At 32.7% G+C, this 22,655-nt stretch overlaps 4 protein-coding genes across 6 annotated transcripts; 3 read left to right on the top strand and 1 right to left on the bottom strand.

The window, feature by feature from the left end:
• Positions 1-3,153: 3,153 nt before the first annotated feature.
• LOC148228529 (uncharacterized) lies at positions 3,154-6,635 on the top strand. 3 transcript variants are annotated; one of them, XM_088199312.1, is made up of 2 exons: positions 3,154-3,481; positions 4,866-6,635. In XM_088199312.1, exon 2 carries the CDS (start codon positions 5,128-5,130, stop codon positions 6,097-6,099), a length of 972 nt encoding a protein of 323 aa, XP_088055438.1. In that variant the 5' UTR covers positions 3,154-3,481; positions 4,866-5,127; the 3' UTR covers positions 6,100-6,635. The 3 variants fall into 3 exon arrangements, with proteins under 3 accessions (XP_088055438.1, XP_088055439.1, XP_088055437.1); XM_088199313.1 differs by having other exon boundaries at positions 4,869-6,635; XM_088199311.1 differs by having other exon boundaries at positions 4,891-6,635.
• A 1,864-nt stretch (positions 6,636-8,499) lies between these two features.
• Positions 8,500-10,440, bottom strand: mRpL3 (mitochondrial ribosomal protein L3). Its single transcript, XM_088199314.1, has 6 exons — positions 10,322-10,440; positions 10,160-10,250; positions 9,839-10,084; positions 9,471-9,760; positions 8,911-9,075; positions 8,500-8,840 (listed from the first exon to the last, which is right to left on the bottom strand). The coding sequence occupies exons 1-6, from the start codon at positions 10,372-10,374 to the stop codon at positions 8,591-8,593; spliced, it is 1,095 nt and encodes a 364-aa protein (XP_088055440.1). The 5' UTR covers positions 10,375-10,440; the 3' UTR covers positions 8,500-8,590.
• A 1,370-nt stretch (positions 10,441-11,810) lies between these two features.
• On the top strand, positions 11,811-12,541 carry LOC148228531 (ATP synthase F(0) complex subunit g, mitochondrial-like). The gene is made up of 2 exons (XM_088199496.1): positions 11,811-11,921; positions 12,182-12,541. The coding sequence occupies exons 1-2, from the start codon at positions 11,882-11,884 to the stop codon at positions 12,439-12,441; spliced, it is 300 nt and encodes a 99-aa protein (XP_088055622.1). The 5' UTR covers positions 11,811-11,881; the 3' UTR covers positions 12,442-12,541.
• A 2,632-nt stretch (positions 12,542-15,173) lies between these two features.
• Positions 15,174-22,636, top strand: LOC148228532 (putative phosphorylase b kinase regulatory subunit beta). The gene is made up of 18 exons (XM_088199839.1): positions 15,174-15,210; positions 15,374-15,490; positions 15,663-15,798; positions 15,870-16,152; positions 16,214-16,343; positions 16,417-16,568; positions 17,942-18,114; positions 18,188-18,351; positions 18,414-18,503; positions 18,567-18,721; positions 18,779-19,009; positions 19,076-19,379; positions 19,544-19,968; positions 20,027-20,152; positions 20,223-20,449; positions 21,359-21,473; positions 21,543-21,776; positions 21,932-22,636. The coding sequence occupies exons 2-18, from the start codon at positions 15,376-15,378 to the stop codon at positions 22,100-22,102; spliced, it is 3,231 nt and encodes a 1,076-aa protein (XP_088055965.1). The 5' UTR covers positions 15,174-15,210; positions 15,374-15,375; the 3' UTR covers positions 22,103-22,636.
• Positions 22,637-22,655: the final 19 nt, after the last annotated feature.

Consider the following 22,655-nt stretch of genomic DNA (forward strand, 5'->3'; position numbering starts at 1 on the left):
CCGAAAATTTTGGCAGAACACTTAGCTTATTTTTTAGGCTGGGTAATTCATAATAAAATAAAACATATTATTAAAGAAATGTTATTCAATTTATTTAATAACCATAAAAATACAAATAAATAAAACTCCTAATGACTGATGATTTTGGGTTCTTAAATAACATTTTTTTTATATCAGGCACAATTTTAATTAGTTGTATTTTTATATCTGCCGTGGCGTGGAGTCTATTTCTGTATTTTGTTTTTGTTGCAATATACTTAAAAAATCCCACTTCGCATAAATACGTCGTGGAAAACGGAAGTAAACAAACCAAAGCTTGTTTTGACACCTTGGGGAACTCTTCAGTCAGACTCGCCCAGAAATCATTTAATGGCTGATATTTTTGTTTCAAATCAGAGTCATTAACTAAATTCTCATAATCCCTTATGCCCACTGGTTTTACTGTCACGGAAAATGGATTCCGAACCCAGGAATCGTTCTTACTAGTTTTCGGAAAATATTCCGAAAGAGTTATTTTCAAGTAATATAGGTGTTCTAAAAATAATTGTGAAACTTTTTTATCTACTTGAAAATTCAATTCATTTAAACATTCATATCCAAGACAGGAAAACGATCAAAATTATTAGATTCAACCGATAAAATCTGAAATTGTAATTTTTTATCAAAAGATTCAATTTTATCTCGCATATTAAAAATTGTAATACTTTTTCTTGTAATTATAAGTTAACATCATTTCACTTTGTAAAAATATTCGCCAGATATGCAGATGTATCAACCAGGAAGGATTTGTTAAAAAATGTATAAAATGATGTTGCGAATTATTTTGTGCTTTCAAGTAGACTAATAATTCATTTCGAAGGTTATAAAGTCTTAATAGTACTTTTCCTCTGGATAGCCATCTCACTTCAGTATGTAATAAAAGTGCTTCATGTTCACTACCCATTTCATCGCACAAAATTTTAAATAATCTGGATTGAAGTGGTCTAGATTTTACATAGTTTATCATTTTCACGGCTACTTCATAACATTTTTTAAATTTGTAGAAATTTTTTTAGTCAACAGTGCATGCCTATGCAAAATACAGTGACTGCTAGTAGCATATCTAGTCACATAAATAAAAATCGTATAACAAGCACTAATATCGTGTGATTATTTAACAAAAAAATATTGTTTAAGTACGATCAAATTTGAAAGTTAAAGAAAACAACACCGACTTATGAAACTTTTCCCTCCAGATTTTATAAACATCAATGTTGAATATTTAAGACATATTTTCAAGCTTTTTTATCAGATTTATGAACAATTTTTATGTATTAGCAAGACTAACAATTTTTTTAATCTACTCTAAATTTTTGTGAAATATCTATTAAGGCTCCGCGGAACACCTATTTTGGTTCCGCGGAACACCAGTGTTCCGCGGAACATAGTTTGGGAAACCATGGTCTAGAGGATTTGTCAATTTGAGAACCTAGTTCTCTGCTTCATTATATATGGCTAATTGCGGCCAATCGAGTGCTAAATTGTACACAAATTTGTCCAATCATTCTAAGAGCTTAAAACAAACAGCTATCTTGATCTTGAAATCATACATGCCTGTGTGGTTCAACAGCAAAAAGAGCAAATATTTTACTGACGGCCCTAAAAATGTTTTTCTAGCAATTCGAACATCGTGGTATTTATCTGACAACCTACTTGAAGTTGTTAATCTAGTAATTTGACGCAAGGCGTTCTTTGCACACCATGAAAATGTTCTATTGGCTATGCTCGTTGATAAAAGATATATATGAGAATTTTAAAAGCAAGACAATCCGCATCTCAAGGAAAAACTATTAGAAAGTTCGTGCCACCTAAGATAAACTTTGAAACTACTGATTACACTGAAATGATGACTGAATTACTAGCTTGTTGTATCCTCACCCAATGCTACGGGAATTGGGTGAGTACTGATTTATCCTAAAAGCCTGATTTATTCTAAAAGTCAGACTTTAAACGTGTACATAGTGAAAAGAAACAGTAGAAGTAACAGCGAACCATTGAATCCAATTATTTTTTTTGTAAATATATAATGCAAATAACAAACCTCCACTTTAGATGGTTATATGGGAGCCAATATAGATTTGTTATGGCAAAAACTGGTCGGCGCTGGAGTAGCATTGAAGTGACGGTTTTCTCTCTCTCCACTGGCAACCTTCCTGGCGTGCAGACGCATCTTCTCGCGTCCGCCCTTTTTACAATGTAAACAACTGTAACCGTCAATAAACATACTACTGCAGCGGCTCAATCTGTGTCTAATTGCCACCCGTCACCATCACGGTCCCTAAAGTTAGTTTGGTAGGGTGTGGGTGAACTCGACGTGCCGTCATATCTTCGTGGTACGTTCTGGATCGTTTTGTATTGACAAAACTAGCGAAGAGCTGTAAAATGAAAATTGCAAAACTGTTGTAAATTCTTGTTTTTCGCACACATTGCGTGATCAGAAAACATTAAAACATAAATGATGTTTAAATAATTTATTTAACTTTATTGGACAATTTCTTCAAACTACTGATATAATACGCAACTTGAGCTACTGGTATAATTATGTCGTTTTTCTTTTTATTGTATAAGGTAACTTTTTCGCAGTAGTATAGCGATTAGAAAAACAAAAACAAAAAAAAAAATTTTCGATGTATGCACGGCCTTTCAAAGGATATACGGGAATCAGAGCATATTTTTAGGCCTTTTAAAATTAAATAATTTGGACAGGAAGCTAGATCATTTAGTCGCCTTTGACCACATAAATTAGTACGCTTTACCCATTGTCAATTGTAGAAAGCTTAAACAAAATATTTATATGAGAATATTTTTAGCGGATTTTAGCTCTTATAATCAACGATATATTTGAAATACTGCAATGATTTTATCACAATCAACAAGTACTGACTTTTATGTTGGTATATTTCTTTTACTTGCTTCTAAATAATATTTTTATATATTGAAATTTGGAAATAACACATTTAAATATATTGGCTGAATAGTTTTTTAGATAAAATTTAATAGTAATAAATGGCGTGCAAAGAAGAAGAAATGTCTGAAGAAGTTATAAATTTGTAGCCACAATACTAAATAAAGTTTATGATATCGAAGCTAAAGTAGCTCTTTTTAGCTTCTAGCGAGTCCATCGAGCGGCGCGGCGCCCATCGCTCACCGAGCCGGCTGCGTCCGTTCGTCTCTCGTTTTTTTGTTGTTATTGCTCGTTCGCCGCGTCGACCCTCGCGCCATGTCCGTGGCGTTTACCCAGCGTGGCACTCGGCCCCCGCCTAGCTCCGCTCAGATCCAGAAGATGCTCGACGAGAATACGCATCTGATACAAACGATTCAAGAGTACCAGTCGAAGGGTCAGGCGACCGAGTGCGTGCAATACCAGCAAGTGCTGCATCGAAACCTGGTCTACTTGGCTTCGATGGCGGACGCCACGCAGAACATTCAAGCGATTCTGCCCGTAATTATTCTATTCATTTCCGTCCAGGTTATGTTATTACACAAGATATTTTGGCCCAACGCCGTCACGCGCTGTCCATAACGATGTTTGCTTTGGCCAAATATGCTATACAACAATAAAAATATGATTAAACAAATGATGGCCCTTAACTTTTTGTGGTCCTAGGGCATCGATTCCTTGTCGAAATCAATTGCTACTATTTATCGGCAGTGTCTACCCTGTTGTAATGCATTGGGCTAACGTCTGTCATTATTTACAATACATAAATAAATAATTTCATTTCCCGGAAATGATTCGGTAGTCTTATTTTTAAACAATGCATATTTATACATACATCAATTTTATTTTGAAGACATAATGAGATTGCTCAGTTGCAATGAGTCAAAAGACTATGTGAATTTAATTTTTGTTTATGAATCAGTTGTCTGTTTATGAAGCAGGATCTGCTACAACCATCCAAAACTACATAAATGGGTACTCTGATTTTTCATATCATACATTTCTAAACATTTATTCCTTCCAAAATGCCCAATACAATTCTCCACACCAGGGCTGTCGAGTCGCTTAAAATTTTACTCACCATTTATTATAATATATGTAAAAAAAGTGAGAAACAATACTTTAAAATAAATAACAAATTTAATAATTATACTTGCAAGGGAAAATGCTTGTTTCGTTACTTTTATTTTGCCTTTTGCCTGCTTGACTAAATCTAATCTTAACCATTTTGAGTATAGTAGAATTGTAGAAAAAAATCAAGTGATACTTAACATTTTATTGCTTCCATTTATTTTACTATATTTTTAACACTTTTCTATTATTAAATTTCGTTAATTTACTTTACATATTTATTTAGCCGAATAATATTCGGTTTTTGTGAATTATTTTTTATAAAATTAGTACTCCTTAATTTATTTGTATTATTTTCTCTAAAAATCCTTCAAATTAAAAATATATTATATAATTATGTTTTTTATATATTATTTCTTCACTTATATAGGTACATATATAACTATCTGGGGTACCTCAAAATAGTGAAAGAACGACCACGATACACGTACGGCGATACTCAAAGGGTTAAATCTTTAATAATACTAATCTAAATTTAATCTTTTCCATCCGTGATTTAAACTTAATTAGATCTTAAAAACTAATTAAATAAACGCTCTTCAATGCACTTAACGTGTTAGAGAAAATTATAAAAAGTAGTCAAGAGTTGGTCGTTTTTTTAAGACTCCGACTCCACAGCCCTGCTCCACACGCTCCATACAATTCTTTATTAATAGTTTACAATTCTTACTGCACCGACAATTCTCAATGCAATTTTAATATTTTCCTTTATCGACAGTTAGTCTTTGTAGAATTGAAAAAAAAATTGTTTTAGTAGTTTTTTCTTTGATTTATTTCAGCCGCCGCACCAATTGCAGCAGGGAAACGCCCAACCGAATCAAAACTCTCCGCATCCCGGAAACCCCGATGTTTCGTCTGCCCAAAATCAAAATCCTTCCAACTATGCGCAGAACGCGCAACCTTACAGAGGTTCTCCGAACGTAACGGTTCCCAATTCGCCCAGACCGAGCGGGTCGCCCCAACCCTACAACCAAAGAGGATATCCTCAAAATCAATATCAAGGTCAATACCAAAACATGGGAAGCGGCGCTTATCCCGCGCAAAACCAATCGGGCTACATAAATCCCAATCAGCAGCCGTACGCTCCGCCGGGATCGCAACCGCAGCCTTATCCCTCTAACGCCGGATACGGACCGCCGATAACCACGTCGCAAAACAATAGTTACCAAAACCCGGGACATCAAGGAAGCAACTATCCTCCGTCTACCATGCAGCAGACTTATGCGCCTCCGACTCCCGGCGGACCGGTGCCGCCTGCTCCGATTCCGTACTCCGGGGCGAGAGGAACTACGTCCCAGAATTATTCGACAGCCGGCGCTTTTCAGAATCCCCCGATGGGATCTAATTATGGAGCCCCGGGCGGAGGAGCCGTTCCGCCCGTCGGATACAACGCTCCGAATCAAAATTCTTATCAACCGCAGCAATATTCTAACGCGCCGCCGTCGGGCTATCCTCCGACTTCGCAGCCGAATCATTCGCCTCAACCCGTCTCGGGCTATTCTGGACAGACGCCAGGATCGGCGAGCTACGGGCCTCCTTCGGCGCAATCGCCGACTTACTCCACCCCGAACGCTCATTCGAATCCGCAGAACGGAGCCACGCAACCGTCGAACTCGAACGTTTCGACTCAGCCGTATCCTCCGGCCGGTCAGCCGTCCAACTATCCGGCGTCGTCCCAGCCTCCGTTCTCGAATCCGTCTTCTCAACCCGGCAGTCCGGCGCCGTCCAACTATCAATCGCCGGTCGCTCAGTCTCCGAGCAATCCGACTTCTTCGGCGTCTCAGGGTTACGCTCCTCCGACGCCTCAGCCGTATCCTCCGCCAGGAGGGGCTTATCCGCCTCACGCTTACGGATCTCATCCTCAACCGGGTTATCCCCCTTCTCAATACGGTAACGCGACTTATCAGTATTCTAGACCTCCGGCTCCCCAGCCGCCACCGCAGGGCGGATACGGCGGTTACAATTATCAACCGGCTGCACCTCAATGATCCAAGTAGAGTTTTTAAGACCTCGTGTCGTGGACGTATTCGTCAGTAATTATTTGTCTGAGTAACTAGGTGTAATGATCTTACATGCGAACGTTAATTTGATAGAATTTCTATTATAACGTACATGTAAATATTGTGAAAATGTCACAAATGTGTTTTATATAATATTGTTTGTTTTTGCATAATGATTTAATTTATATTTATAATTTGACAAAGTGACTGTAATTAAAAATATTTACTTACCTGACTATTTTGATAAGAAAGAAATTGAAAATTGACAATTTGTTAAATACTCATAATACTTTTTTCTTGTGTACTTTCTGTATTTTTAATGTTTGACTTTTTTCTCAATTATTATATTATAGTTATAGATAATCTTTAATTTTTCAATATCAATCAATTGTAATGTGAGACAAATTTGTATATTTGTTGATTTTGTCCGTGAATTTTACTATATTTTAACTCTACTATTTTATAATTGTATGTTTCAATGTAAAATACGATTTATTAAAATGAATACATTAGTTTTCAATACACATTATTTTTTTATTTTACTGAAAGGCTGAAGTAATTTTTTCTATTTAAAATTTTTATTATTTAATTTAACAGGGAATTATTTTGAGGGTTTTGTGCATTTAAATAAATACTTTGTCCCATAAAACGAATTGTTTGTGCATTTATGTAAGGAAAATTTTTGGAAAAGGATTTGTTGCAAAGTTATTTATAGGGTGTTTGCTGTTCTGACCAATGCTCGCTAACACATAATTTGTCCAACAGTAATACACTAACAATTCGTATTATAGAACCAGGGATGTTAATTGGGGGGGGGGGCATCCCCCCTTGAATTTGGCCAGAAAAATGCATGTTATTTAATAAAATACTATAAATCTTCATTAAATCGAAATATTAAAAAAATTACCACTGACTGGCCAACTTTTGCCCCTGTCCCCTCCCTGGAAAAATCTGAAATAACGTCCCTGATTCTAAACGAAATTTTTATGTTATCCTTCTACGAAAATCTAAAAAATCAGTCAAAACTATCCAGAAAATATTTTTTTAATAATGTTATTTCAGTGAAATATCAAAATGCATTTTCATCTGACATTTTTTAATGCAACAAGTTAATCACTTGTCTATCCAAATAATAAAAAAATGAGTTGAAGACCCATCTTGAGTTGTAAAGCTAATAAAAAAAGGATACATTATTTTACCAGTAGTTGCTAGTAAAATTTTACGATTTCAACTTTTCAATATGTAGTAATTAACATTTACATATTTACATGATATGTACAAATGTTACAGTGAATGTATATTTTTCAGTGAAGTCTAAATTCCTTTTTACCAGTAGAGAAAATAAAATTTAACTCTGCTTTAACTACTCTAAAATGTCTATGAAACTCAATTTGACAGTTTCGAAACGTCCATTTGCTCTTCAAACCCAAACCTAACCTACACGAATTAACCAACCCAACGTGACCTAATGATAGTTCTAAAACTAATTGTAGTTTTAGAAATTTCATCAAGTCTAAAATACAAACTTAGCCAAATCAATTCTCAAGGGGAAATAAGCGGAAGATGTACAGACAGACGTCGTATCTTGCATATTACTTCATAGTTTGTCTGCACTTCGATATTACACTATGTTTTAAAAATATGATAGCTATGGCCAGTAAATATTAACTCTGTTTTAGAGATTATTGTAAGGGTTAAACCCAAACAAGTGGAAAATTATTATTTATTTCCCGAAACATAAAATTTATAGGAATAGTTTTTTATCATTGAATTTCTTATGTAGATTTTAAGTGACAAAATGATAATTATATCGTTTCATTTTTTATCATCATCAACCAGGTATTCATTTTTTAACTGACACAACCGTCACAGACTCAAAAACTTCAATATTTTATGGAAACAATTTATAAAAATATATAACTAAATTATATCCAGCAAAAATAATAACTAGAAAATATTTCATGATATAAATAGAGTTATTTTTTGAATTATTACAAATATGAACATTATTAATTTACCAAACGTTGGTCAGGAGCTTTACGTTCACGAATCCATTCTTGGGAAAAGTTTTCTTTAAGAACAATTTTTTTCAAATATTCAGAGAAAAATTGCCACTCAATAAATCACTCGATTTTATCGTTCGATTAATCGAATAACAAAGGTGAAGGCGCATATCTGTCTCCGGTATCGATATCGTCATACCAAATAACTGATCGATATGAACAATTTTACATGTACTGGTTTCACACACACTTCCTTCTTGTTTATGTCAATTCATTGTTAAGAGAATTAGATTGCTAAAATAGCATTGGATAGATTTTACTGTACCCGAGGACCATGAATAGGATCATCACAATAAAATTTATAGGCAATTTAATAAAAAAAATATTTAAATGAAACAAATTTATTATATTTTTCACTTATAAATTACTCTTAAACTAATATATCAGTTAATACCACTACACTAATACAATGCTATTTATTCTGGGAAATTGATTGTAGAAGCTGAGAAATTATGTATTTTTTCAGAAATAAACTCTTCAGGTTCTTCGCCGGTCGGTATGTACGTCGGGAAAGGTGGCGCCGTCTTGAACTTTTTTATTGTGAGTACCGTATCGTACAGATACAACATACCACCCACGGGTCCAGGAATAGCAGTGGAACGTACCCACAAAACGTTGTTCCTTGTATCTATGCGCAATATTTCTAAACCTCGAAGAATTCGCCATCTGTAAATATATTTTGAATATGTAAAATATACTATAAAACTATATTTTTAAAAACATGTATTATTTATACTTGAATCCCATGTGTCCTGGTAGCTTGGTTCCGGGCCAAACTCTACCTTTCTCACCGCCACCGCCGATGTTACCAGGTCTTCTGTGAGTTTTAGTTGCACCGTGAGTTGCCGGCATACCTTTGAATCCCCACCTTTTCATAACGCCTTGAAAGCCGCGACCAATTCTAGTGAGAAAAATATATAAATTTTACACATTAACTCTCAATTGCCTACATAGTCCGAAAGAAATATTTTTAAACTATATTTTGCAACTAGCCTAAAATAAATAAAAAAACATTATAAAATGAAATTATTTTTGTTGATTTACATGAAACTTTCCTGAAAAATTGTCCTCATAAATATGTTTTATATGTTCGTTTAAAGATTTATAAAAAAAATTAAAATGTTAATAAAAGTCTTAAAAGTAAAAACGGAATATAAAAATAATATTCTTTTGTACATAAATTGACTTGATTCTTGTAGGAATTTTTTTATAAATAAAAAAATGAAAATATTTAAGGTTGGATTATGGAACGAGATTAATTGATAGATACATATAATAAAAAGCATTTATATTTACGTTTTCCCTCGCACGTCAATGTGATCGCCAACACGGAAATGAGTGGCATATAAAGGAGTTCCCGGCGGCAGAGCAGCTTGAGGAGATACGTAAAATCTACATATTTGTTTCTTAGGAAGGACCCCAGATTTATCGAAAATTCCACAATATTCTTTAGTTAAGAAAGAAGGGTCTGTAGTTTCGGCGCCGACAAGCATACATCCCAAATTTTTTTTAGGCTTATTTCTCGCTCTTACGATAAAACTTGTTTCTTCGGGAGACGTATATTTTACTACGTGATTATCGACTATCTGTAATACAATTTGATTAAATTTACATATTACGGTCCTCGTGTTTTGTTAATAGTTAAAATAGTTTAAAAAATTTACCTGTATTAGTGTGGATGTGAATTTTTGACCTGTAGCAGTCCACATGGGATAATGTCCCAATTTTCTAGCAATCAACCCTGTTCTTTTAACGCCCGGACTCCATTCGCCGTAGTTAGGTATCTCATCTTTGAGCGGCGAATCTTGGTAATTGACGGCGTTGTTCTCTTTGGCAGTGGCTTCGAGACGTTCCTTAACAACTTCTTGAATAAACTGTCTGTTGTCATGTGTAATGAAATCATCGTGAACCTGTTAAGTGAAATACATAAATAGCTGAATCGATAACATTACATTTTGACGGAGTAAGCATTGAGCACGCCTTACCACACGCTGTTTCTTCAAAAACCAGTGAGGGTATTTTAATTTCGTTTGTCTTAAGGCATACTCCCGGGTTTGAATTACGTTCGTTTGGATTCTGAAATAGAAAACGTTCGAATAAACAGAAAAATCGGCACAATTCGACTCTATTATTAGTATTATACTAACGATAGCTTTAGCAGTTGTTTAGTTAGACTATTGAAACTTGACACAAGAGCCATGATAGCTCTATAACCTATTCACTCACAAGAGATAGGGGCTGCCATAAGACAAAATTGCTCATACCTAATATCACACAAAGTAAAAATTTAATTATGAAAAGCAAAAATAATATTTTAATACGTTTATTATGGTTATAAATACTGACACGTTAGGCCCCCACATTTTCTAGCAAATTTCCATTTTTTAAGTAACAAAATTAAATTTTACAAATATTTTTTTTATTATATTTAAGCTTTGTTCTAAATTTCCACTCCCATCTCATACAACATTAAAAATTCTTTTTCATAATAATTTTGATATTACATTTATTTTTAATTAAATATTTAGTGGATGAATGTATAATTTTTTATTTAAATATGGTTCATATCTTGAATTACCAAAATAACTAGAGAAAAAATGATATTATATATATATATAATAATACAATCATGTTTCTTATAATAATTACAATATTACAGATTCACACAGTTCCAAATTATCCTAAACAAAATGTGTTTTTTTCGATAGTCATCGTCGTGTGAAGGGAAGCAAACGTGCTTAGTACTAGGGTCAATAATTACCCAAACATGGCTTACACACGACCTGAGGAAGCGGGTGGGTGCAAAAGGAGATGATGCAAAATTATCTAAAATTTTATATGTAATTTTTATACATAATCTAGTCATCATAATTATAAATATTAGTTATGTAGAGACAGGGCCGGCTCTAGGTTATTTGGCGCCTCAGGCAAAAACTAAATTTGCGCCCCCCTATTAATACTTTAATAACTCATTACATGAAAACTAAATAAACAAAAAAATCAGAAATGACTATTTTTAAGTGTCCTACTTTGATATTTAAAAAATCTGCATCACCTTAATATATAGGGATCCTTTCGAATTATGATGTCAATTTCTTTCCAACTTCATACATAATATATATAAAAATAGGCATTAATTTCTTCGATATTTGCACATCATATTTATATATGATAGTCATTCAACCTAAAATGATCTAACGGAATTAAAAGTATTAACAATCATTGTTAACTCTAAATGACCTTCGTGAGATTTGAACCCACAATCTTTAATGGGCAATTTATAAAAATAATATTTATTAATTCGAGGAAAATATTAACAAAGAAAACGATTATTGTTATATATTATTATTATCACTATTATTATAAACCATATATTTAGAACAGCTATTTAATTTATTTTCGACAAAAATATCAGTTAGCATATTTTGCTTTAAGGTCTGCTTGTTTTTTTTTATTATAATTTTGTAAATTCACGTTGTCGTTATTAAAGTAAAATAAAGTACTTGTATAAACATATTTAACTATGCTTTTTATTTTAAAGATTGTATTACATTTATTAGAGAAAATATTTAAAAATTGTACGATTGACTAGCGCGTTCCTAGTTAGCGCTTCTAAGCTGTTAGCTTATTTTTAGCGCTTTTGACGGTGGTCATCTGTCAAGTGTGGTTGCGACTATTCAGCAGTTGCCCTCCGCCCCTTCACAAACATGGCCTCCATGCTCGCCAAATTGCCGTCCTTACCTGGAAGTAAGACTATCACAATCTAAACTTGAATTTTCATATGACCGATCTTATGTAATCGGCAAGTTTTAACTTGGTGCAAAAATCCAGTATAGTCTATTCGTTTTATTCATGACCTTCATTTAACATTAAAGCCTTTTTAATTTTATATATTCATTATTTATTTATTGTACCTATAAAACAATTAAAACGTTGAAATGAAAGTGATAACATAACCTATATAAATTACCGATCATCGAGTCTTAATAATTATATATTTTTTTCAGAATTGATGACAATCGCCAAGCCGAAGCTGGCCACCTTCATGTACTACGCAAAGGTCGAAATGAAGCCTCCGACTCCCGGAGAGTTCGGTGAAATCAAAGCAGGCATCGGCAGATTAATAAACGGTGCCAAAACAGGAAAGTGGAAGGAGCTCACTGTCAAGGAAGCCTGGTTGAATACCCTTGTTTTCGCTGAAGTCGGATTTTGGTTCTTCGTCGGCGAGGTCATCGGAAAACGCAATTTGATTGGTTACAATGTTTAAGCGTTTTACTGTTGCTCTTTAATTAGGTGTTCAAAAAAACAACTAGTTACGATCATTATAAGTTGTTAGTGTTAATTTGTAAATAAAAATAATACAAAAAGTAGAATTTTATTTATTTCACCCATATTAATTTTTTTATGAATCAACAAAAACGTTTATTTCGAGGTCTGCTTTGGTATAAGAAATTTTAAAATGCTTCGTTGTAATTCAATTAACGAAACCTTTTATTTTGCGTCTCAGTTCAGGTTATTTTACACCTAGCCTATATATAATCATAATATGGGATTGAATACAAAAAAATGAAGTATAGCTTTATTTCGTATTAAGTCTTATCATTGATATTAAAATATATAAAAATAAATAAGTATTATAATAATCAAACACGTTTATAAAAACATAAGAAAAATTTGTAAGCAGAGGTCTATATTTTCTTTAGTGATGATATATAATTCTATTTCTTCAAATTTGTATTGATATCTGTAAAACATTTATAATATCGAAGATCATTACGTCTACATCACCCATCTCGAAATTCATATTTTTTTCTTTGATGTCTTTGGGTCGCTCATTAAACAGACTTACTTGTTTTCTTTTTGAAATTAATTTCTTTTCTCCTATATAATAAAGTTCTTCCATAAGAATAATATTTTAGTTTTAATAAAAATAATATATATTTTACTGCACTACGGTTACAATGCCATAAATTACAATACCATGTTTCACGAATATTAAAAATCATCTGGAAGAAAAATGTAATTAGTTTTTTTTTTTGTGCTATTTACAATTTGGCAAAAGCCACAATCTAATGGAATTTAGCCAAATATGAAGCTAATCATCTGCCATTTATGTTGTCCACTACCAATTGTATACTCATTAAATGAAGTTTAGTTAATTGATGTATTAGCACTTGTATTAAATTAATAACAAGAACTCAAAAAAAGTCTTGAATTAGTAATGTTCTAATAACAAGAATAAAGGTATACGTGGCTTTAAAGTGGCAAATTTTAGTTTGCATCAACACATTTACGAAATGGATCGCTTATCCACCGCTCAACTCGTTAAATTTGTACAATTATTCTACAGAAATATCAATTCTGTATCAACTGTGTATCGAAGATTATGGTAAATTTCATTGTCCCACTGAGCGAACAATTCCCAACGTAATGAAAAATAGAGACTGGAAGCGATGGAGATTGGGTAAAGCCTATAGCCATTTAGCTGAAAATATTTCTGCCGTAGGTGAAAGTGTGGCCGAAGACCTGGAATTGTCGATTCGTCGGCGTTCGCAGCTTTTGGGCTTTACTTGTGGCTTTCTTTGGCGCATTTTGCACCCAGACTTACACTTACACTCGTATAAAATTCAGATATCACACAAACTAAAAAAAACAGCGAAAAATTCATGCGGATTGGATGTTAGAGTAGCAGAAAATTGATGTTGATTTTCAAATAAAATCTTCTCTTCTGATAAGGCACATTTCCACCTCTCTGAGTATGCTAAAACGCAAAATTGCTACATATGGGGCGAGGAAAATCCTCACGTGATTCACGAGAGACTATTACGTTCTCAAAAAGTGACTGTTTAGTGCATATTGTAGTCAGGCGGTGTTATTGGGCAGTGGCGTAGCTATGGTGGGGCGGAGGGGGTGGGCCGCCCCGGGCGGCACTTGCTTGGGGGCGGCATATTCGCGATGGAATCGTCTTGTGTGGTTCTTAGCCCTGAATATACTAAAATTTATGTAAATCTACGAATAGCAAAAGCTTAACAATAATCAATTTATTATTTTAAGAAATGATGATTTTATTACTCTGCAAAAAAATGTATGGGGGGGGGGCGGCAATTTTAAGGATTGCCCCGGGCGGCACATACGCGGTAATTGGGCCTTACTTTTTTGAAAACGATAAAGATCGGACTGTAACAGTCAATGGTGAGCGCTATAAGCGCATGATAACCAATAATTTTTGCCACGAAATCGAAGATATTGTTGTGGAAAACACGTAGTTCCAACAATACGGCACAATTTGTCACATTTACTAATTTATTTACTTATTCATAATTATTATTATTATGGCATTTTAAAAAATAAATAACGACGAGAATAAATAATTATTAATTAATTTACTTATTCATAATTATTATTATTATGGCATTTTAAAAAATAAATAACGACGCGTGTAAATATGAATAGATACTAAAAAAACGTTAGAATTGAAATCCAATGATAATACATATTTCAATATGTGTAGGAACAAACCAAACTTTTGTTATAATTTTTGTGGACTTTATATAAAAAGATTTAACCATCTGGATAGTATACGCAATTCTGAATGAATAGATTTTTAAAAAAAAGTTTAAACTCACAGCTTCTGTTTGGTTCCGTAAATTATAAAAATATCTAGTAATAAATCAAATATGTTTGAATTGTATTTGATAAACGTGTACAAAAATATTAGGACTGTAGTGTCAGTTTTATTACTTGATTTATGAGGGTCAAGTGTTTCTCATTCAGACACACATATACAATACATATGAAAATACATTTTTCACGCACCTATGCGTAGAGATGAAATTTTTTTTTCTATTTGCCCACTCAAGTATGAATTTAAAGATATATTTTTAATACGCATAAAAAAAGTTTTATGACATTTTCAAGTCTATTTTTGGGCATACTATTGTGTATTTAATTTTTAAATGATTGAACAACTTTTGCGGTCTTAAGACCAATCCTTATGTCACTTTTAACCTTGCGTTTTATTATAAAGGTCTTAAATGTAAGTAATTCAATTTTAACGTAGAATATATGTATTTATGTGAAAATTATATGTAAAAACCTGTTTTAATTATAAATAGTTTGAAATATATAGTATTGTTACACAAATATGGCAAAAATGATAATATATTATGATTAATTGAATATGTTTTGTGTAATTTTAGATATGATCGATATGTTAACTCGTCAAGGGAGCGTTGACGAAACAAACTCGAGTCATTTTTTAAAAATATTTAACTATGAGGACACCGTTAGACAATTAGACATCTATTATGGGATAGGTAAATCATCTGGCGTACTGTGATTTCGCAGCGTGCAACTATATCTATTGATATTTCTTTATTAAATCAACTATTATTCTTAAAAACATCAATATAGAAAAATATTTTTTACAATATAGGTTAAGTATTCAAAAATAGACCATAGTTAATATTTAATTATTGAATTGTTTAGTAAAAAGACAGCTGCTCCGTTATCAAAGTCCTATATCTGGTCTGTTTCCCGTATTATCATGCGATACGCAAGTGGGAAGTGTACGCGAGAGCATTTATTGCGCTGCGTCCGTTTGGAGTTTATATCAAGCTTACAGGTTTATTTAAATTCATTTATCTAAATAAATATATGAATATATAATCTATATGAAGATTTAAAATATTTTAGGCGTATAGATGACGATAGAGGAAAGTCTTATGAGCTCGGACAAAGTTCTGTTAAATGTATGAGAGGTATATTAGAATGTTGGATCAAACAATCGCCGAGATTGGAGAAGTTCAAAAGCCAACAATGTCGGACTCATTCGCTTCATTGTAAATTCGATCTGACTACTGGGGAAGTTCTTTATAAAGACGATGAGTATAATCATTTGCAGATTGACGTCGTTTCGCTTTATTTATTATTTTTGGTTCAAATGATTACATCGGGATTGCAGATAATTTATACCCAGGTTTGTTATATTAATATTATTTTTTATTTCATTATTCAATTATAAATAAATTATTTTAAAGGACGAAGTCGCATTTATACAAAATCTAGTCTATTACGTGGAACGTGCTTATAGAACTCCAGATTATGGTATGTGGGAAAGAGGCACTAAATATAACGATGGAACACCTGAAATACATGCTTCTTCTATTGGTATGTTGTAATATATAAGTAATCTAAGTGTATTATAACACGATATATCATATATTAAATTTTGTTTTAAAAGGTATGGCTAAAGCTGCTCTAGAAGCAATTAATGGATGCAATTTATTCGGTGATAAAGGAGCGTCTTGGAGTGTGATATATGTGGATATTGATGCACATAATAGGAATAGAAGTATCTTTGAAACTTTGCTGCCAAAGGAGTCCAGCTCGAAGGCTAGTTGAATATTTAATTTTTCTGCGTGGATACGATAACCTGATTTATATGTAAAAATATGTGGTCTATTGCAACACATACAAGAAACTATTTTTTTCTCGAACAACACAAAATAGACATCTTGCTGGTCTCCGAAACTTATTTTATGGAAAAAACTTACTTCATAACACCTGGATACTGCGTTTATACAATGAGACATGCAGACAGAGGCACAGCAGTAATAAATAAAAATTCAGTAATAAATAAAAGTTAAAATTTAAGATCGTTTCCGCCATATATTGTCCTTCAAAGTACAATGTTAAAAAAGAAAACATAAATCCTTTTTTAGCAAATAGAGAAATAATTTTTTCGTTGGAGGGGATTATAATGTCAAAAAATGCATCCAATAGAATGTTTTCTTTACTTGTTAATATTGAAATCAAAAATAATTACTTATTGTTACGTGTATTAACAGATAAGTGAGGATCGAGTGAAGCATATCTAAACCGAATTTTGACCAATACGAGAGACCAAAAACAATTATCCCTTCTCTAAAGTCAAAAATTCGCATCAAAAGCAATAAAATAGTGTCGCCGCCGACACGATTTTATTGCTTTTGACGTGAGTTTTTGACTTCTGAGAAGGGATAATTGCTTTTTTCACTTTCCTATTGGTCAAAATTCGGCTTAGATATGCTTCATTCAATCCTCATTTATTGTAAGTTATAATATCGTTATAAAAAGTCTTAATATGAACACTATATAACTGAGCGTTTCGATTTTATTTTTGACCACTGACAATTTATAATGACCCCCCCCCCCTCCCGGAAAAATATGGAATGACGTTCCTGAGGGCATCAATCCTTCATTAGATACTGGGAATTCGCCTTCTAGACAATGATAATCAAAATATAAATTTGCAACCATCAGACATGACAATTATGAGAAGTCACGGGGGGACGTTAAGGAATCCGCTCCCAGCTGCATGGATTCACTGTAATTTACACATCATTTATTCATTGCCTTTAAACAGGCATTTGATAGTATGGATGATACTCATAGCTAATCAAAGAATGCAAGCATTCAGGGCCTTTAAAATAAAATGGAAGCCAGAAAAAAATGGGCTTGGGATGATGCAAAAAAGATAAATCGATTACTTCAATGATGATCTGGACAAATTGAAGATAAAAATCTGAAAGACTATAGCATAGAACCGTGATTGGTAAAAAATGATTGTAAGCCAAACCAAAACCTTTATCACTGAACCATAAAATACAAACCAATAGTTTTTTTTTATTATAGTCGATTTAATTGCAAATCAGATTATCGTATATTTGTAGCAAAACACTTGTACAATGTTATTTATAAATTTACTTTTTATTTATATTTTAAAGGCTGAAGACGCATCTCTCATACCTACAATATCTTATCCTGCTTTTGCTTCTCACGAAGAACATTTACTGACACAAACTAAGAATAATGTGATTCAAAAGTTGAAGGGTCGTTATGGCTTTAAACGATTTATCCGTGATGGCTATAAGTGCATATTAGAAGATACAAATAGGAGGTAATGAAAAGCAAATCATTATTAATATTATATTAGTAATATAAATAATACAAAGCATTTCTTATTTTATAAGATATTATCAAGAAAGTGAATTAAAAGAGTTTGAAGACATCGAATGTGAATGGCCAATATTTTATACGTTCATGATCATAGACGGTGTCTTTAAAACGCTGCCCGAACAAGTCGAAGAGTATCAAGTTTTATTGAAAGCGAGAATATTTATGGATGAATGCGGAGGTACAGTTCTTAAATTATTCATTAATAAAGTCAGATATCAATGTACAATAATTTAATTTTAGATCCGGTTATACCGTGGTATTTTTATGTACCGAAAGACAATATTCCGATAGAGCGCAGTGATCCTCAAATTTCTAGGAGATTACCCGATGGTTAGTACTTATTATAAATATTTTATTAATTTAAATCTTTATGTAAATATTTATACTTTTAAGAAAGTGGAGGTATATTTCTGTGGGGACAAGCAATGTTCATAATTGCTCAGCTTTTAACCGGTGGTCTCATACACGTGAACGAATTAGATCCCATTAGACGTTACTTACCGTCTTATAATCGTCCACGTAAAGCTGGAAGATATTCAGCGTTTCAAGTATGTTATAAACGTGAATATTGTGAAATACAACGTTTTAATTAAACTTATTTTTAGGGTACTGCTACAGATCTTGTTGTGCAAGTTGTATTGATTGCGGAATCTATGCGATTGCAAGCAATGATGGGTACTTATGGTATTCAAACGCAAACTCCGCACGAAGTGGAGCCAGTACAAATTTGCAGCTCTTCTCAGCTTGTGAACGTTTATCAGCAATTGGGCGTTTGTAAAAAACTCGGCTTGACTGGCCGTCCTGGACGTCCAGTCGGATCTTTAGGTACAAGTAAGGTAAATACAGATTTAATAAACGGCTATTATTCAATGCTTCCTGATTCAATTTTTATATATTTGTAGGTGTACAGAATTTGCGGGATGACGGTGTTGTGTTATCCTTTGATATTTGAAGTGTCAGAGTTTTATTTGTATCGAGACATGGCTCTTTTGATCGACGATATAAAGACAGAGCTTCAATTCGTTGGACGGTATTGGAGATTGTCCGGCAGGCCGACTGTCTGCCTTTTGATCAGAGAAGAGCACATGAGAGATCCTCAATTCAAAGAGATGTTGGATCTGTTTGCAATGTTGAAGAAAGGATATTGCGAAACTGTTAAAGTTAGGATTGGACGATTGCAAAATTTAATTTCGAGCTCTTGTATAGGTATTATTATTATATTATATATCTATCATATAACCATCTCAAGGCAAGAACATATTAACTGATTTAAGCATATTTTTGAGATATAATATCATTTTCAATAAAATAAAACAATTATTGTGTTCTGTGTAATGTAATAAATACAATTTACCGTATCTATGTTTTAGAACATCTTGATTTTCTGCATCAAGGAGAGTTACCCGATGGTGTGTTTACGCATTTCGAACAATTAGAACACGAATACATCGGCTATCAAAGCTTAACGGACGTCCCGAAGAGCATATTAGCGTTCGAAGAGACGGACATAAACTACCAAAATCTGAAGGATAAACCTATTTGGGAAATCATCGACGCTTTGAGGAACAGCTCAAATATTTACGCTAAATGCCAGCTGTGGGGTCTTTTGCTGAAGAGAGAAGGGCCGCACTATGAAGTTAACGGTTATACTGTGCAGTCCGCGTTACACGATTTATATCACCAAGCTGGCGTTTTGAGATACTGGCGCGCCGTTCGATACTGTTCAAGTCTTTTAAACCATACAGTAGATTCCATCAGTCCGTTCATAACTACAGTTTTGGTCAACGGAAAGCAGGTATGCAATTTAATCTATTTCGTTGAAATTTTCATGTATTAATTCATTCATACGGTAGATTACTGTCGGCGTGATTGGTCAAAAAGAAACGGTGTTCGATAAACCGATGACGCCTAGTGAGATTCAATCTGTGATGTATAAAACGATTCAACCATATGATGTTATCCATGCTGTGCTCCAACAGGTTTGATTTGAGTTATTGTATTATTGTATATCTATTAAAATTGAACTTGATTAATAGTTTATTATTTTAGGAAGTAGTTTTATACTGTGGACGTTTGATAGCGACAAACCCGGATATGTTCAAAGGAATTTTAAAAATAAGAGTCGGGTGGGTATTGGAGGCGATAAAGCTCTACATGCAAATGTTTCCTGGAGATAAGAACTTGGAAACTTATCCAATCGAAAGTTATTCTCCCTATGAGTTGAGGCAGCTCTTACAGCAAGTTTTAACGGTGTCTGATTGGCAACAAGAAAAACAGTAAGTAATTTAATTATAACCAAATAACATCCCAACTTGTTTAAAAAAATTAAATGTTCGATTTAATTACAATTTTTCTCTTGATGTGTATGGAAAATTTATTTCCCATGGTCCTAGAGTGCAACTGAACAAATTTGCAATGTTATTTTATTTAATATTTTTATTTATTTATTTAAATACATGTACAGGGTTTAACAGCTATACGCCAATGAACTGTGCACAAAAAAATACGTAGAAAAATATTTACGGTAGAAATTAGACTAAATTGTATATGCGATAATGGCTAAACCACAATGCGCCCATCAACTGTGAGTACCTGGATGAAAACAAATTAATACTATCTGACAGATGTTTAAAAAATCAGATAGCTTTGCTTATTGACGAGTCCAATACTCCTGTTCTTGCATAAAATACTTCAAACAATACTCAGGAACGCAGGCATTGGTAATTATGTGGCATATAAAAAATCAGATTGTGTATTACGAATTAAAGAAATCATATCTCAGAATATCCTGTATGATTTTTTGGGATATAAAAATAGATACTATTTATATTCCCTCATGTACAGATAGGTATCTGATAAACTTTTTTTTTGGGACCTAAGTGAGTCAATTGTATTATTTGGCAACCAATATACATTTATATCACAAGAAGTATATTTTTCGTAAATTTTTAACGAATGACATTCTATTTCATTCAAAAGTGCAACTAAGCGATATTTAGCAAACAAATATAAAATATGGCAAAATATATATTTCAATAAAATATTATCCTTAAATTGCTCTAATAATCCATTATTTATTTATTCATTTCCTAGTAAACTCAATTTGTAACTGTTGCAAAGTAAGTCGTCTACAATACTGTGACGGCACCTTAAACATATTATATTTATCTTTTATTATATTTCAGATTGAATCCTTTACAGAAGAGAAAGTTAGAAGGTTGCCTTTGCCGAGTTCCTAAACATTTTTACACCCAAGTGTGGGATGTTTTATGCCGTACTCCACAAGGAATCACTGTTCAGGTTTGTATTACAAAACAAAATTTATACTTCATTATGATGAAAGATTAATATGTAATGTTTTTTATATAGGGTTATTGGATTCCTGCACAACCTACTCTTTCAAATATGAGCCGCTCTGAATTAAACTTCTCACTGCTAGTCGAAGAAATGCTTAATCATATTGAAAAACCAACATACAGGCAATTGACTGTCGAACTCGTATGTATCATTTCAACGATACTACGAAGGAATCCCGAATTGACCTTCCAAAGTAAACTTGATCTAGATCAATTGTTAATAAACGCCGTTGATATGTACAATAAGGTATATATTATAGTATCATATCATTTTAAGCTTTACATTACTGTATCTTGCGATTTAATTTGTGTTCCTTCCTAATTCTAACATTGTTAGTCATAAAGTAAAAGTTCAGCATTTTTTAATAACTCACTTATTTAACGCATATTTTTTATTCTTAGGATACTGGTGAAACTACGACTGATGTTAATTCTGGATTGTACGCTGCAGCTTTCTCATGCACCGCCAGTTATTTAGTTCGTTCCGTAGTGAACACAGTTTTGCAAGGTGGAAACAGCGCTTTGTCCAGCTCCGTTTCTAGTAATCATCACGATCAATGTTTGGTATCTTAACTGAAGAATGTACTGAAATGTTTTCATATATATACAATATAGCACATAAATTTTTTTTTTTTTTTAAATTGCTTAATGATGAAAAGTGCCAAATAATATAATAGTACAATAATGATTTCAGTAATTATGAGTTTACATTAAGCATATATAATATGTAGTCACTGTAAACATCTGTTTAATTATATTTGTGATAATTTTGATTTTAATTATAATGATTTTTCTAATAATAATAGGTAATAATTATTGTTTTATAAGTATTATTGAACACAAATCTATTAAATTGTTTATATATTGCACATCAAACGTGTGATGATTTATTTTAATTATGACGAATATAGTGATATCAAAATAACATTGTATCATTTTATCTTATTTGACAATCTGTTGTATTACGATCTGATGTTTTTAATATCGTGTATTTTGTGATGTTAATCTGATTTATATGAATGTGGCGAGATTATTATAACAATACTTGATATACAATGAGAAGAAGACGTGATAATATTTTCTTTTTAATAAATTGTTATGGGATTATCTTTCCTTTTTAATTATA

Source organism: Plectrocnemia conspersa, unplaced genomic scaffold, assembly GCF_051122295.1.
Source record: "Plectrocnemia conspersa isolate PC_06_02 unplaced genomic scaffold, ASM5112229v1 ptg000012l, whole genome shotgun sequence".
Classification (NCBI taxonomy): Eukaryota; Metazoa; Arthropoda; class Insecta; order Trichoptera; family Polycentropodidae; genus Plectrocnemia; species Plectrocnemia conspersa.